Here is a 17,960-nt window from a genome sequence, read left to right on the forward strand (position 1 = left end):
AGCACCCGTGTTCAGTGCAGCGATTAAAATGGCCAAAGCAACAACAACAACAATTCGTTGCAGGTAGAGAAAGAGACTACAACAACAATAGTATTTTATTTATTTATTTGTTAATGTAGTCTGATCTCATATGAGTCTCAAACGAAATCCTAGTTCAGATGATATCATGGGGGCTTAGTTCAAGGACGCAGAAAAAAGACATCAGATAAATGGATAAAGTGTGTTCAAACTATAACTTATAAGGTATCCATATAGTCTATCAACTACAGTATAAAAGTTGATAAAAAATATTTCAACATACAAATAAGTAAAATTAAAAATAAATAACAAACCCTAAACACAACTCTGAAATTTAATCAGCATCAAGAGTTTTATTTTTAGAGCTTTTGATTAACATTTTAAATGAATTGCACAAAATTTGAAATAATTTCTATAATGATATAATATTAATATTCAGTTGTGTTTTAGAAATGTAAACCAATCAAAAATGTATGGTATTTTGGTTGGCTTTCGGTTGATTTACATTTCATTAATTAAGCCTGAAATATAAACCAACCAAAAATGTATGGTATTTTGGTTGGCTTTCGGTTGGTTTACATTTCAAGATGAATTTCAAGAAATAACATTTTTACTCGTTACTTATTTCGATATATATTAAAGTACTTTGTAGAAATTACTACCTAATAAAAACTACTGCATACTTTTAAGCGATTGTATTGAATTAATTATTAATAACTTTGGTTAGCTATTACTGCCGTTCTACTTGTCCGATCTTGCTGCGATTAAGTGAGATAATTGATAATATTAATAGATAATGTTAATTTTCATAAAAAAAACGTATTATCTTGAAGACTGTGGGTGTGGGGTTTTTTCGGAGATGCCTCCTTTTCCCTGTTACATACACTCCAACGAACACGATATACCCTTTTACTTATTTTTTAAGTAACGGGTAGAAAAATCAGTTAAAAGGTTTTTATATTTTATATATGCTATATTTTGCAGAAAAAAGTGTAACAAAACTGTAATAATTCTCGATCAAACTGCAAAAAAAAATTCTTACATTCAACTTCAAAACAAACACGTGTTTCTTGGTAACTATAAAAACAACAATTATTTAAATTGTTATATATTTAATAATTATATATATATAGTATTTTTATACAAGTTACAACAACCACAACTGAACACTTTGGTTTTTAATTGTTCTCATTTATATTTCAAAGTAAATTTGCCATTTTGACTTTTGCAAAAATATATATGAAAAGTAGGCGTGGCCACACGCATACGCAAAGCATGTCAAACATAAAGGAAGCAGGTGGCAACTAGGGGTTAAGTGGTGCTAGGGGCGTTGGCAGTGAGGTAAAGAGGCGGTTTTAAGGTCTTTATTTAATAACATATTGCTAACATGCACGCAACTCGGCCGGAGGAAAACAAAGTTCAAGAAATGGCAACTGAGCGTGGGAGTACGAGAGGAAAATGTAGGATTGAAGTTGGGGTTGTGGTTGGCTTTAGGGTTGGGTTTTTGTGGTGGGGGGGTTAAGTGCAAAAGTTGCACAACAAAAATTGAATTTTTAATTTGCTTGCATAGCGAACAACACGAAAACGCAAGCAACAAGAAACGCAGCACAAAGAGGAACCAAGAGAAACACACAGAATGTGAGAGAGAGTACGAAAGAGATAGAATGAGACAGAGAGGTGGAGAGACAGAAAAATAACGTTGAAAAGTTGACGTCTATGAATAAAGCGAAAAAGACAAAAACAACAATTGCACACGACGAAAGTGAAGGGGAAAACGCAAGCCAGAAAAACTTTTTTGCACACTGCACAACACACACACGCATACATACATATATTGTGCATATACATATATATATATATATATATATATATATGTATATATAGACATTTGTGTGTGTATCAACTTCGATATTTTTGATATACTCTCATCGCAATTTGGTGGCCCAAAAGTTGAGTTTCTCAGTTCCTTTTGAGTTGAGTTTTATATCTACACACACACACACACACACACTCATAAAACTCGCTCGATATTTGCGTGTGCGTGTGCTGGTGTTCCTTTGTATAGGACGAAGGCGGTTGTAAGCTCGCTCCAAAAAAATAAATAAATAAAAAAAATGTGTTTTAATTTTCCTTGTTGCGCGTGCAAATAAAATGAAAAAAAAATCAGGCAAAATGAGAGAGGCCTGGGGATGAGGGACGGAATCCAATTCTATGGGGAGTACAGAGGTTTTTAGCCATGAGATTGCAAACGAGACACCTTACTGGCAATTTTTATCAAATTTTTGATTTACTTAATAAATAACATTTAATTTATGTAATGAAAGACACAGCGAAAAAGTCGCATATTTAAAAATCATATTTTATTTGCATTCAATTAATTACCCGTAAATTGATTTATTTCTTGGACTTCCTTATGCCAACAGCATTTAATTATAAACTCTTACGACTTTCATTTACATTTTGAAAATTAAATCATTTTAAGCACATATTCAATATTCGAATTTACAATCTCTTTAGTAAATGTTCGCCTTAAATAAATTGCATGAAAAGTTTGTGCATAACTATTGTAAATTTGGTATTTCGTAAATTTAAATTGAGAAAAAAATAAGAATAATGGTATTCTTAACTTTTAATTGAATTAAGAGAAAGTAAATCATAATAAACAGAAATCAAATATAAATGTTAAGCTTTTGTGTAAAATTTGTTGTCACTGTGCGACGGCATACTGTGCGTATACGCAATCTTAACGCCTTGTGGAATGTGGCAACAACAAAGGACAAAAGCCAAAACAAAATGAAAATGGAAAATATGGCGCATTGAAAAAAAAAAAAGGAGAAAAAAAAACCAAAGAAAATAAAAAAAAGTGCTGGAGGAAAGTCGAGCTTTTCACTTGATATATGACTTACATATGAGTACATATGTGCAACATACATATGTACATATGTATGCAGCTGCAGCTTGCTGTGTGTGCGTGTGTGTGTGTGTGTGTGCTTCTGTATCTGTAGCTGTATCTGCATCTGAGGCTGGCAACTGGAATAAACTATGCGCAAAGTGTCGGGCGATGCTGATATGGTTGATATATGTTTGTATGTGTGTGTCTGTGCGTTTGTGTGTGTGTGTCGACTACCAATCTCCCAACCTGCTGCATTCGCACTCTGCTTGCCACCCACAAATATATACATATGTATTTATACATACACACAAACGTATGTATAGCCCGGGCCTGGGAAACTACCAACGAAAATGCGTTGCCAGGCACACACACACACACACTCACACGCACACACGGACAAACGCAGCACATTAGCGACGCCTGGCGACAAAGCCAAGTCAACTTTGGTCTAAAGCGCGGCCCAACAAGCTGCGCCAAATGCAAGTTGCACGGCCAAAAAGGTTGACAAAGCGACAACACACACACAGACGCACACACACACACACACACTCACAGACGCACACATAACCGCCTAACCAAACCCTGCGATCTTTCGAGCATCGACCTCCATCCAACTATCCATGTATCCAGCTATCCATCTATCCAACCATCCATCTATCCATCATCAAGTTATCGCAGTTTGACAAAGCGCACATTGGTTCGATGACAGTTGAAAATGATTGTAAAAAAGTAGCACAAAAACATAGTAAATATTTTGACTACGTTGACAGCTAGTCAATGTGGTTATTAATACATTTTATGTAAGTAGCAATCCATGTTAAATCAATTGGTCGACTTGCATATACCCTGTAGCAATACATATATGAAATATATTATATATATTTTTTTAATAAAAGTACTTGACTTTCAAGCCTGATATATATAAAAAAAAAACAAGTGTGAAAGACTATAGTCGAGATCCCGACCACAGGATACCCATTACTTATTTCAATACATATAAAAGTAATTTATAGAAATTACTTGTATTACTTTAAAAACATTAAAACGCCATATCTGCCGTTCTACTTGTCCGATCTTTATGCGATTCAGTTGGATAATAGATAATATTACTAGATTACGTTAATTACCATATAAGCTGTATTATTTTAAAAACTGTGGGTGTGGTGGTTTTTTTTTTTTTAATTTTAAACAAACTTGATCTGCGTGGGATATATATAGAAATATGTGTGCCAAATTTGGTTACTCTACCTCTTATAGTCGCTGAGATCATTTTGTTCATACGGACGGACAGACAGACAGACAGACAGACGGACAAACACACATGGCTATATCGACTCGGCTGTTGATGCTGATCAAGATAATATATACTTTATGGGGTCAGAGAAGCCTCCTTCTCCCTGTTACATACATTCCAAGGAACACAATATACCCTTTAATTTATTTTTTAAGTAACGGGAATAGAAATATAGTATTTGAGTAATTCTCCAGAAATGTTAACCGCAGCCAAGTTCTTAAGTTTTTCTATTTTTTTTTGCCTGTCTCGCCAAAATTCGACTTCCAAAATGGAGTGTCTGTATTATAATGATTTTTTTGACGAAATCTATCTTTCAGGAACAAAAAAGTAGTGAAAATCAAACAGAACATTTCAATTCTAGTATAAAAGCTTATTAGGGACAACAAAAGTTTTAATATATTTCATACAAAGTAAACAAAAAACATAAAAAACATGATGGAAGAAAATGAAATATGCAAGCCGTAAAAGAAGATGAACTTAAGAACTGTAAGGAATTTGTACAATTTAATTAATATGCATGTATGTAAATAACATATGTATATAAGTATTCGACTATGGTGCATTCTTTTGTTCGGGCCTGAAGCAATGTGCGCATATTGAATTCCATTTCAGTGGCAGTTGCAGTTTCCAATTCCCTTAACAACCCTTTTGACCAGGAGGTGGCATGTTTCAGCATGTGGCAAATGATGTTGGGGCTGTTGAATCGCGCAACGCATTGATGCAACACACACACACACATACAGAAGGCGTCCAGTCCGAATACGACAGGAAGAAGACATGGGGGGTATCTCATTTATTGGGGCAGTTTAAGGGGAAAACTGAGACACTAGCATGGCTCGAGAATTCATGGCTTGCAGTGCTTTTTGAGCTCAGCTGGGTGGGGGAAAATAGGAGAAAGCAGAGCTTTGAGAATAAGTTAACAGAGGGAAGGGGAGGGGATGGGGGGGAAGTGTTGCTAAGAGGGTCCGTTTCAATGTTTGCCAACATTTGTTGCTGTTGTTGCCAAACGCCTCGCGCTGATGTATGTGTAACAGTTGAATATTGTATAACAGTTGGCAAAGGTGATACAACAACAACAGCAACAACTACACATTAAATGCAATGCTACAGTGAAGCCCCCCTACAAATGCATCAACGATTCTAAGTCAAATAGCAAATACGATTGCGGAAGGGGGTGTGGGGTAAGGGGTGTGGGGAAATTGATAGAAGCTGCGAGTGAGTGAGGGGAGTAGGGCAAATCAAATGCATAAAATTAGTTGAATTTGTTTGTAGGTGTATGTGTGTGTGTGTGTGTGTGCATTGTTGGCAATTGTTAGATAAACACACAAACACAAAGTTCAGAAATGAAATGCAATTATATATTAAAATGTGCGCTCGAAGCTGTCATGATACATAAATTATAAGCAGATACATATATACATATACAGATATACATACATATATCTAATTTAGATGTAAATACACACACACACACACACATGTTGCCACATACTTAACGCACATTTGTGTAGTCATATTAAATTTTCAAATTGCGAATTGCATTAACAAATCGCACAAATTTTTCATTAGCCAATAGAGAACACCGAATATATCTATTGTTATGGCTGCGTAGATATATGTGTGCGTGTGTGTGTTTAGACGCGTCTGTGTGTGTGTGTGTGTCCAGTCACAAATGATTTAACAGCGTCTAAACATTGTCGAAAACATAATAAATTGCCAAAGGGAATTACACAGATTCTCATGACAGATACCCTGGACATCAGCAAACGAGGTAGTTGAAAGTCCAGCTTTAGAAACGAAGAGAAATACTAATAATATTTCAACTTATTCAACATTTTTCAATAGAATCTAATAGAGTTTTGTTATCACTTGTAAAACTAAAAACTCATTAGATAATCTTGAACCCTGTAAAAGTCTAAAACATCTAATATCATAGAAATTAATTGCAATTAGCTTAAAAAATAATAATTCCAAAATAAAGGGGACAACAAAAATTTTTATTACTTAAATCCCCTGTGCTCAAGAAATGTATCTTCTCATAACATTTGAATGCTATAATTTCTAAAAATACCTAAATTAACCATAAAAAATTAAAAACTACCTTACTTTACATCATTTTGCATTATTTAAAATTGTTTAAGTGAAAGAAAATAGAAAATAAAAGTAATTAATAATCGAAAATAACGACATAATTAAAAAAAAAATCGAATCATTAAATGGAATTTATATAAATCAATCTTACAAACACAGCAAATATCTATTAATATATTTAATAAAATTAATTAAAAACAATTATGATTCGCTCTATTTATAACCATATCGATAGTCAGAAAACAATCTTACTATGGATTGTTTAAAACGATTATTATGATTCATACTAACGATAGTACCATTCTTTATTTTATAACATTTTTTTATTCAACAATTAAAATAACCTGTCATTATTTACGCTAACGATACTCATTAGATTGTAGGCATAAAGGGTATGGTTGTGGCAATTTGATAGGTGCAATATTACATATGTTTGTATAGCGAACTAAGTTTGTAAGTTTAGGCAATTAGCACACATTTACAAAATGTTGGAATATTATCACTATGTGAAAGCAACTTGAAACCCAAGGCCATTTTGCAATCTGTCAACCCGTTCAAATTACGCACAAACAGCGCCATCTAGCGGCCGTATTCGATTGTGTGCCAAATGCAGTTTTGCGTGTGAAAACTTCTAAATGAATTACACGTATGTGCGAGTGAAACAGAGCTATCAAAGAGAGTGAGTGGGGGAGAGAGAAAGAGAGAGAGGGCGAGAGAGGTGAAAGAAAATGTGAAATGTAGAGAGATGCCTATGTGTAACGACACACAGGGCAATCCCTCGATTCCCCATCTTCCCCCTCGCCACCCTACCACCATGACAACGTCCCTAACGATCCCTTTAACATCCCAGCGCCCCGTGTCCGCCCACATTCATTCTCTGGTGAATTCTACGAGTATATAAAAGCGGAAACATGCTGAAAATGCTTACATAAGCAGCGTGTATTCTGATGGGAGGCCAAAATGGGGAAGGCAAATGGGGGAGGCAAGCACAACTGGGCGCTAGCTATTGCGCAGGCCATCCCCCTACTCCACCCCACCTCATCGCTCTCCCCTGCCATGTGTGTGTGTGTGTGTGCGGGCTGCATACATTAAGCCAGAACAGCAACAGTAAATATTGAAAATTCCATATCCGTTTTGATGTCAACTCACGCGACAACAACAATAATAAAAGCACCAGCAGCTGGCGAATATTACCCCATTCCAAACCTGCCACACCCACACCCACCCCCACCCTCACACCTCCAGCACTCTTGCCTTCCTCTCTCCAACCCCAAAAGCTTTACCTCCAGCTTCAACTTCTGCCTTTGTATCAACGCGGAATGAGAAAAAAAAATTCGAAGAGAGCGCAAAAACAAAAAAAAAACACAGAGAAAAAAACTCGTTAGCATCGGGAACAACAAAAATTCATCGCACTCTAGGGGGCGCCACTAAGCCGACGGTCGCGTCTTTTGACGCAACAATTCGCCAAACAGGCCAAAAACCTACCCCTATCCCCATCCCATTTGCCACTTACTTCTTATGGCCTCCTGGGCCTTTAAACAATACTCAGCTCGATTCAACAGAAAAACAGCTTTTCCGCTGGAATTTTGCAACACTACAAACGATGTTAAAAGGTGCGGTTGCATAATCAAAAAATTTGATTTTAATAAGAAACATTTAACTGCGCTAAGAATGTCTTTGTGTTAAAATATTACATTAATTATTAAATTACTAAAAGACAAGACAATGCGGCGTATACGTAATTTCTGCACATTGCGTATACGTCGTGCTGTTCAAGTTACACTAAATAATTATTAAAAAATGCAAGGAATGATGTATCAAAAAATGTAAATTAAGTTGCAACAGTTTTACAATCTGCATAAAAAAATACTTTAAACTTTGTTACTAAATAATAAAGAGAATCTATTTACTTATATAATAAAAAAAATTTCATTTATAGAGCGTAAAAATTTACGAAATTTGAATCACTTCTGATTTCCAATAAAGAACTATGTTTCTTAATAACTTTTATATATTCAATATATTCAATTTTGAATATTCTATAACAAACTACAAGCATTACTGTTTTATTTAGATTTCCATTTCAAAACTGTTACAAATTGTGACCCACATATGTATGTACATATGTAAGCTCAGAGCAATCGAATCGATTGAATAAATAAGCTCAGTTCTTTCGCCAACTATTTAAATTAAATCAACTTCTATAGATTTTTTTTTGCTTGCTCGGCTTCTTTATCATTTTTTAACTTTTTATTTTATTCTAGCTTTTAAAAACCCTGAGTGAGAAAGAGCCACAAAACTTGTCATGAGGTGCATAGTTCAGACATTTAATTAATTTCGAATTCGTATTCATTTGGCTGCTGTTAAACCGTTGTGGTCGTTGTTGATATTTCGTTTTATTGTTCGTTTTTTTTTTTAACAGCCAAATGAGAGCATAAACAACAGCTGAGTTAAACTAAGCTCAGTTTAGCAGTTCTTAGCTGTTGCAATGCTCTCTCTTGTTTCGCTCTCTTTGCTTTTTGTTTCTTCTGTAGCGTCGCTGTTAAATGTGAGAGCTTTATAGAGGCGGCCTCTGTTAATAGCAGCAATGTAACGCGACTGTTCGAGGGCAGCGAATTTTTGCATTTTAGGTCAGGTCGCAAATCTATGCAGCGACGTCGGCGTCTATGCTAACGCTGCGGCCGGCAGCGACGCGACGCATGACTAGTTTTCGATGTTGTTGGTGCCGTGGCAGTATTTTTTCCTCCGTTTTCTCGCTGCTTACGTCGCAAGCTGGCAGTGTATAATTTTCATGGCAAGTTCAATGAACTTGCGAACTTTTTTCTTTTTTTTTTTTTTTTGCTTTTACTATTGTTGTTGGCGAGCGAGCGCGAGAAAAAGAGAAATTAGGTTTTCTTATTGCTGTTTCTGTTCCTCGGTTTGATTGTGTATGGTGTATATGCTACTGCTGCGCCTCTTCTGCATCATCTTCTTCTGCCAAGTGCTGCTTCTTTTTCAACTGTTTCGTCTTCTTCTTTTTCTGCATTACCAGTTTTCTACGGTCATTTGTATACACAATGGTCTGACGGTTGCTTTTGGCTTATACCTACATATGTAAGTTCAAAATCATGTTGCGACAAATCCAAAGAATTCATAAATCAGTGTGGTAATCGACTAGGAGATACCCTATTATATAGTACATTCGTAAATTAGCTAAGTTTTTAGTCAATATCGATAAAAAAAAAATTCCTATCTCGTAAGTTTATCATACACCTTTAGACCATTTGATGTTTACAGGGTATAGCAAAAGATTGTGCAACAATACAAACTTATGGTCTTCAAAATTGTGTAATTAATAGCTGAATGGGAACAGCTGAACTTGTAATGATGGAAAAAATTACAATTAGTTGCAACAATGGGACAAATGTATTTAGATTTTCATTTGTGAAATGGAATTTAATTCTAAGTTAAAAGAAAAATAGAAATTATATTATTCTTAGTATTAATTTAAGTTTACATACCGATTGTACTATCAATAATATGGATTGATTTTGAGTAAAAATGTCTCCGCTTACTTTAAAGTATCTATTATTTAAAATTTAAAAACAATATAATATAAGGAAATTAAAGGATACAATTTTTACTAAGAAAAATTTTATACTTAAGCAGGAAAATGTAAAATTTTTTTTCTAAACCAAAGAATGTTATTAAACAAAAAAAAAACAGTTATCACAAATAGGTGATATGAGTTTACAAAAATAAAACCCGAAACAATTATCAGGGTGATTGAGAATATCCCACATATATTTTTTAATAATGTGGTATCCTGGAAAAAGATATATTTAATTTTTTGTTTTGTTTTTTTAATGTAATTTTAATTTTTTATTAGAAATATTTGAAATACTTATAAAAGTTTAAGTATTATTTCAAAAATTATTTTTAAAAAAATGGATAAAAAGAAGTAATGTGTACTATCTGAAAATCTTATTGTCCCCTTTTGAATTCCCTACAGCTTTTTCATCTGTCTATTCAGGTTTGCGCCTCTTCAAAGTGCTTTAATTTCTCAATCTCATTTATCTCATTACCAATCATATTTCGTTTACTCTCTTTCATGTCATTCGCATAGTTGTTGCCACATACATATCACTTTCTCGTACTCCCTTTCTTTCACTTTCTGTCTGCCCTTTACTTAATATCCTTTCACACTTGCAAACTTTGCATACATATTTTAGCAAGGACACGAATCAAACGCAAGAGAGCATAAATAACATAAAAAAGTAGAAAAGTGGCAACAAATGTGATCAAATCAAATTATTCACAGAATTCTCACTTTTTATAACTCTCTCTCTCTTTTTCTGACTCTCAGTTGTCGTGTGTTACACTCTATTCCCATCTGCTCCATCTCCTTTACGTTTACGTTTACGTTACGCTTTGTACTAAACAGTGTTGACAGAACAGCTTTTTTCCCCGTCAAATTTGGCTTTCTTAACCTTCAATTGTTCAAAAATCATATACAGTGGGAATTCTAGATTTAAAATATGTGCTTGGTTTATTTCTGATTTTCTGCCTAACATAAATGCATGGCAATCATTTGATAGAACCCCAATTTTCAGAGCTAAATCATCAAAATCAACCATTATTGTCATATTTTATACAATATATGTATTAATTAATATAAAATATATTTGTTAAAGAAAAATAGAACTTGCATGGTAAACAGGAGAAAAATTATTTGTTCGAATATTTAGCTTTTTTTACCTATTTCCCACTAAAAGTAGCATTTATTTTAGGCTGTCAAGTGTTGGCAACACTGTCTGTTACTAACCTTTAAACGACTCATTTTCCGTTGCTTTATTACGGGCATGGCTCTGTCTGGTTTGTGTCTTTGCTAAGCTGATGCGGACGCTGCTTCCTCTGCCTCTGCCGCAGTTGTTGCTATTGCTCTTGCTGCCGCGTGTCTTTAACTTCACTTATTATTGAATTGTTTTTTTTTCCTCTATTTTTTTTTTTTTTTTGTTATTTGCCTTTTGACACTTATTTTAGGTTTCGTTTTCGTATTTGTTGCAACAACAAGAAAAAAACACACAGAAAAAAATGCATTGAATGAATTTACACCGTTTTCTTCGCTAGTTTACTTTTGCTGCAATTTGGCAAACTCTCACAAAGCTATTGTCTCTCTCTCAGTCGCTTGCTCTCTTTCAGACACTAACTCACTAACACGCACACACACACACGCGTAAGCTATCGTACAACAACAACAATGGTTTACAACTCGAACTCGATGTCGAAGTCGAAGTCGAACTCGAACTGAAACTCCATTGAAGCGTGGCAATCAACTGAAAAAACAGTGAAAAACTGCATGCAGTTGGGGCTGGGAAAATGTGAAAAACGCCGGCGCTGCAACTGTGACGCTGACAGCGCGTCGCGACGCCTCTCTTGCTGCAGCAGCAGCAGCAGCAAAAACAGCAACAATGACTTGGATGTTGTTGTTGTTGTCGTTTTTGCTGCTTGCAAAATCACATCTAGCGCAGGACGCAAAAGAAAAAAAAAAAAGGAGCAAGAGAGCAAACGCCCAGCAGCAGCAACTACAGTAAAGCCAAGCGAACGTTTTACAACTGCCGGGCGCAGCTTCGTTTTCATTTGCCATTTTCCGTTTTGCCATTTTCCATTTTGCCGGTTTCTGTCTTTTGGCCCGATCTTCGTAATCATTTTCGGTGGTTAGTTTTTCGGCTTCGGTTAACAGAGACAACGAACAGAGAGGCGCGGTTGATAAGTCTTATCTCTTATCATTGACAATGTTAAAAGAAAATATATGTAACTAAACCAGAATAAGGCTTAAATTAGATTCGGTTGTTAATCGATTAAATCGGCTTAAATTATTGTGTTAATAATGGATTTGTTAAATCAAACTAAAGTGATACATTTAAGAAAGAAAGCGATACATTGAAATATGTAAATAAAATTACAAATTAAGTGAAATGTTGCCAATAAATTTAACAATAAATTTATTAATATTAAAAATATTTAAAAAATTGTAAAATTTTTATTTAATGCAACTATTGTTTTCTTTTTTAGTCAATTAAAATTGTTTCACAAAAAATATTGAAAATTCTTAGCTCTCGTTTAAATTGTTGTTGGCCAGAAATCTTACAGTTAGTCAAGTAATTGTTTTGTCCAAATTACATCATTTTTATATTTTATTTAAAAAAAAAATAGGTGGGTTTATATTTTTTGTTAGATAAAGTTAAAAAAAAAAATACTACTTTCAGCTTATTAAAAAATATGACCAACAAACAAATACAGCGTCCTCAAGCGTTGCCACGGCAACAACAGCTACTACAACCACAACTACTACAAAAATAATAAACTGATTAACCATAAAAACTGAATGCGAAACAAAAGCCAAACAGCCGTTAACAAGCCGGCTGCCATACACACACACACACACACACAGATACAGAGTGGCAACTGCATAGGCTTAGCAAAAGAGCGAGAGAGAGTGTTTGAGTAACGTGAGAGAATCGTAACGAATAAAAGCTACGATGCGATGTCGAGTCGCTGCCAATGTTAAAATGGCTGCCAACAGAAGCAGCGACCTACGACTACAACAGAAAGCAATGCGCAAAACATTGTTGTAGTAGTTGTTTTATTTTTTCTTATTTCTTATTAGCCGGCAATACGGCGACAGCGGCGACGGCAACGTCACTGTTAATAACATGCGGAAGCCGATACCACAGATACCGCTGTTATTGTGCGCTTGTTGACAGCCTCTGGGCAATTAAATGTTATGTTATGTATGTTACATATATGTATATCTGTTTGTATGTATGCATGTACATCATATTTGATGATTGCTGTACTATGCTGGGGAGGTCTGTTGAGTCTGATTATGCTGGGATGTTGCCATTGGCGTATGTATCAACATTTACACTACAATTTGCGTTAATTTGCAAATTGAGTGAAACAATTTTTAAACGCCTGTATGAGGCGCACAGCAAATGCAGCAACACCAGTGTTATTCAATAACAGCAGCAATAGAAGCAGTGCCGTTAACAGCAACATTACAGCGATATGTTAATTAACAGTGAACTGCTTACTGCACAGTGAACAAACGTCTGCAAAACACAATTCAATTGTCAACTTGCAGTAATGTGAAAATAAGCAAAGAAATAAATTAAATATGTTCACAATTGGACTAGTTAGCTTGTGTAATTTTTATTAATAGTAATATTCATTTAGTTAAACATTTTTGTACCTGAGTTAAACTAAGATCAGTGAATATTTATGATAGGGATAAACCAACTTCAATTTGAAGTTTTTAAAAATGTTTAAAAGTTTCTTAAATTGAAGTATAAATACATACATACATATGTAAAGTCGACTTATTTGTTTGTTTTTTGGGTGCATTTAAAAAAAAGCGAATTATTTTTTTAATTTATTTAATTTTTATAGAGTTGATGATCATGACGGTATAATATTGACAATTGAAATTATATTTACATGTGTACATAACAATTTGTACAATGTCATTGTTTTGTTTTGCTCTTCATGCGTACTGATCATCAAGTTTGGCTTGATTTGCCATCAACGAGAGTTGAATTTGTTATTCACCACGCTCACCTTAACTCCCAATTCCACCCCATCGTCATCAGCAGTGGCAGCACAAACATACATACATACATACATACATACACATACAACAGTTGACGTCGTAACGCAAATGTCGACGTCGACTTTAACGTCAACGACAACGACAGCGTCGCGCTTATCAGCTGTTCTTTTGCTTTCATTTCTTTCAGACACCACAGAGACGTGGCAGACCCAGAACCCGACCATTCGACCAGCCTAGCCTAGGCGCAAGAGCGTGTGTGAAAGAGTGGGAAGAGGGGCAACGAAGAGAGAAAGAGAGGAGGAATAAAATGTTGGGGACTGTGCAAAGTGTATGCGATATGGGGCGAAAAGGCGTGGTGAAAAAGGGGAAGCGGGCAAGAAGAGAGATGAAAGAAGAGGGAGAAGGGGCTCAGCAGTCGGTTTGGTTTCGCTGCCCAAATGGTTTAGGGTAGGGTACCAAGTGCAAATCTTTCGTCTATGTGTGTGTGTGTGCACATACATACAGACATATCTATGTACATATCAGTGTTGCCCAAACAGCTTTATCCCGTCAAATTTGGCATTTTGAAACGTTTGAGAAAAAGTATCAAAAAAGCGAACAGCGAGAATTCTGATTGTTTCTTTTTTACTTTGCTTAGAGAGATATAAATTATTAAATATTTATTAAAATGAATTTAAATATCTTTAAAATTTAATAAATATGCATAAAAATATGTTCGAACAAAATATTGAACTGTTGCTTTCAAAAACATTTCTCGTCAATATCTCTAGAGATCTCTTAAATCAATTTAGATGTGTATGCCTTAGTTTATTAACTTAAAAATTTACTTCATTTAATTCAATCAATCTTAAAATTATAAAATCGCTTTACAAAGATTTTGTGTTGCTGAAGATTTATAGAGCCAAGTCTTATAAGCATGAAAAGAATTTTTTTTTTTTTGCGTAATTCAGCTTTTTTTAAACTTTAGCTTGTTTTAGCATGTGAAAAGTTGACAACACTGATACAAAGTATGTATGTAAGTATTTATGTTTATATGTACTTGTGTTCTTTGTGCACTGTGCAATGTTATGTATTGACTATATACAAATGTATGTTTCCATATACATAAATATGTACATATACATATGTACATATGTATGTAGTGATTGGTGTATGCCACGGTTCGTCACGAGACAAGTTGTTGACGACACAACAACAACAACAATAACAGGCTGTTGTGTGCATGTGTTAGTCAAGCTTTTCATTCTTAAATATGCAATACAAAGGCATACACACACACGCACTCTCTTATATACAAATGCTTTATGTACTCTTATATACAGTGGAACAAAAATAATTATTGAGTCAATTTTAACCAATATTTTTTGTACAATTTTATTTTTAATACAAACTAAATATTTAAGGTATGCCAATAGTTTTTACACTCACTGTACATAGTACATGTATTACCGCTTTCTTTTGCCCACCGTACATCTTTTGTACGCTAATTTATTTGCTTATGCTTCGTGAATTTCTTTTCTTCTCTTTCGCTTTGCTCAAAATCTTTGCCATGCACGCGCACAGCAACAACAACAACAACAAGCTAGAGTGAGCGACAGATAGAGATGAAGAAGAAGAGGAAGAGAAAGAAAAGGGCGCACCAAACTATGGGAAAGCATCTTCATCTTCATTTTCAGCACAATACCCCTATTCCACCTCCCCCTTCACAACCAAACCAATCACTCTCCTCTCCCGTTTCGGTCTCAAACACCACAGCACCGACAACAACAACAACATGTACAAAGTTAAAGTTGTGTGTAGCTGACAATTCCAAAGTGCAATAACCGTTTGGCCTGCCTGCCTGGCTTTTAACCCACGTTAGCCCCATGAGCTCAAAACTAATAAAAAAAAAAAAACTTCCTAAATGCATTTCATTTTTAATTTGATTGTTTTTCTTTGGTTTTTTTTTTTTTTTTTAACTTTTTAAGGATATTTTCCTTTCCAATTGCATTTGAGTTTTAATTTTATTGTTCTAGTTTGGGTTTTTAAAGAATTTTTTTTAAATATGTTTTTTAATTTCCTAAGGATATTTTTTCACTTACCCTGACACCAATGAAGCGCGCCTCGAGCAGCTCCTGTTTCCGCGGATTTAGCGATGTTTGAAAATGATCCATTTTACTCCCTTTGCTTGGGTTCGGGTTCAATTGTCCGGATTGTTTTCTTTTCGGTTGTTTGATTTTGAATTTAATCAAATTCTTATTATTTTTTTACTTTCTTCCTCTTTGTTCTTTGGTTTATCAATTAATCGTTTTATTGCAATTGAATTGCCTAAGAACGGCAACAGCAACAACAATTGTCAACGCCATGGCGATAATGTTGCATATTAGCTGAAATTTGTTATTTGTGTCTTATTAGTCAAACTATTTCAGAGCATTATCGATTATGTATCCTCATTTACATATGTACATATATTAAAAACTCGAAAACTATTGGGAATACTTTTGTTCAATTAATGTGCAGACAATCCAACAGATATGGCCATTTCCAGGAATGTTTCTTTTTTTTTATTGAAAGTATTAGTCGTTGTCGATTTTAGATTTCAAAGCTTCACGGGTTATGATTTAGGTACAAACTAATGCATTTTTAAATTTTTTTGAAACTAATAAACAGCATAAGAGATTTTTTTTTGAAAGTTTATCATCATTAACAGGAAAATTGGACTGAAAACAAACAAAACTAAGGATAAAACTGAATTTCTGTCAATGTGCAGTTGTTTCATTCATCATGTTATTAAAATTAGCAACATTAATATGTTTCCAAAATATAATTTTAAAAAAATCATAGTTTTTAATGAAATACAAGTTTTTGCTCCCTGTTTACCTTAATCAGGAAATGCCCATATCTTAATTATCTTTTAAGCTTCCTACATAACTTGAATTAACTAGAATTAAAAACTTCTAAATCGTAATAATGTGAATATTAAAAAGATTTTGATATTTTTATTAAGTATTTTCGTGACTCCCCCTTTTCAATAGTTGGTTATTTATGGATGTGTTTTAAACGTATCTCTCTTAATATACTCTTACTTTTCATGAATAATATTGTTGAATTTAATAAAAATGAGCATTTTGCCAATTTGAATTTGTGACAAATCCGATTGGAAAATGTCGATGCCGGCAAACTTGGGTTAAACTGTTGCAGTCCATAGAAATGCAAATAATCGAATGTTACGCAAATATTATGATCGATTGTCAAAGCCGGCTAAATAGTATAACATTTGCAAATAATTTCTAATGTTCATTAAGTCAATTGAACAATATTTTAAGTTAATGCATACATACACACATACATTTCAATTTGTATGTACATGTGTTCTTCTTGTTTTGCTCGCCGGTGAATTTTGTATATATATATTTTTTTTTATTTAGTTTCTTTTTGTTTGATGCTGCCACGGAAAATTAATACACTTGCCGTTTTTTTTATTTAATTAATATTGTGTTGTCGGAAAATAGGGGAATTGGGTGGGGGTGGTAAGAATAAGTACGGCAACAAACACTTTTTTTCACTCAAGTAGCTCGCTCTCGCTTACTCTCTTCTCCTTTCACAGACGCGTTTTTTTTGCAAAAGCTGCGAGGTTAAGTTTGTCTTTTTTTTTGCTTTGCTTTGCTGCTGCAGTCCGTTGCCGTTGGAGAGGAGCGAGCTTATATGAAGCTAACTACAAAAACAAAACAAAAAAATTATCCGATTTGCAAAAATTTGATCTCAGAATTCACACGCATATAGCACAAATTGATTTGTTTTCAGCGTTGCCCTTTTTTTTAATGTTGTTTTTGTCACAGTAAAAAAATGTTTAGCAGAAGCACTGTTGCCAACTTAGCTTTTTTATAGCTAGTTCTGGATAATTTCAGAGTTCGTACCCGGTCCAAAGGCTGCCACCCTGCAAAATTTTCCCATCTGGCAACATGTGCAATTTTAATCAAATTGCAAAAGCAGTTGCAACTAAGAAAATTCAATTTTTTTTTTAAATTCTTCTTAATATTAAAAATAAAACTTTTCCAACTTTTGTAGAGTTTCTGTTAGAATTTTGTGGATTT

At 34.2% G+C, this 17,960-nt stretch overlaps 1 protein-coding gene across 4 annotated transcripts in view; it reads right to left on the reverse strand.

Annotated features, from left to right (window-relative positions):
* The window catches only part of LOC117794146 (homeotic protein female sterile), a 101,756-nt gene extending 83,977 nt beyond the window's left edge, over positions 1 to 17,779 (reverse strand). Inside the window, exons 1-2 of one of the 4 annotated variants that reach the window (XM_034634646.1) lie at positions 17,456 to 17,779; positions 15,969 to 16,253 (exon numbers count right to left, since the gene is read on the reverse strand). In XM_034634646.1, coding sequence (XP_034490537.1) covers positions 15,969 to 16,040 — 72 coding nt within the window. In that variant the 5' untranslated portion in view covers positions 16,041 to 16,253; positions 17,456 to 17,779. Of the gene's footprint in view, positions 1 to 11,100; positions 11,117 to 15,968; positions 16,254 to 16,952; positions 17,160 to 17,215 lie in introns of those variants that run through there. The other 3 variants (XM_034634645.1, XM_034634647.1, XM_034634648.1) reach the window with 3 other exon arrangements.
* Between the last annotated feature and the right edge of the window lie 181 nt (positions 17,780 to 17,960).

The sequence above is a fragment of the Drosophila innubila genome, chromosome X (assembly GCF_004354385.1).
Source record: "Drosophila innubila isolate TH190305 chromosome X, UK_Dinn_1.0, whole genome shotgun sequence".
NCBI classification, from domain to species: Eukaryota; Metazoa; Arthropoda; class Insecta; order Diptera; family Drosophilidae; genus Drosophila; species Drosophila innubila.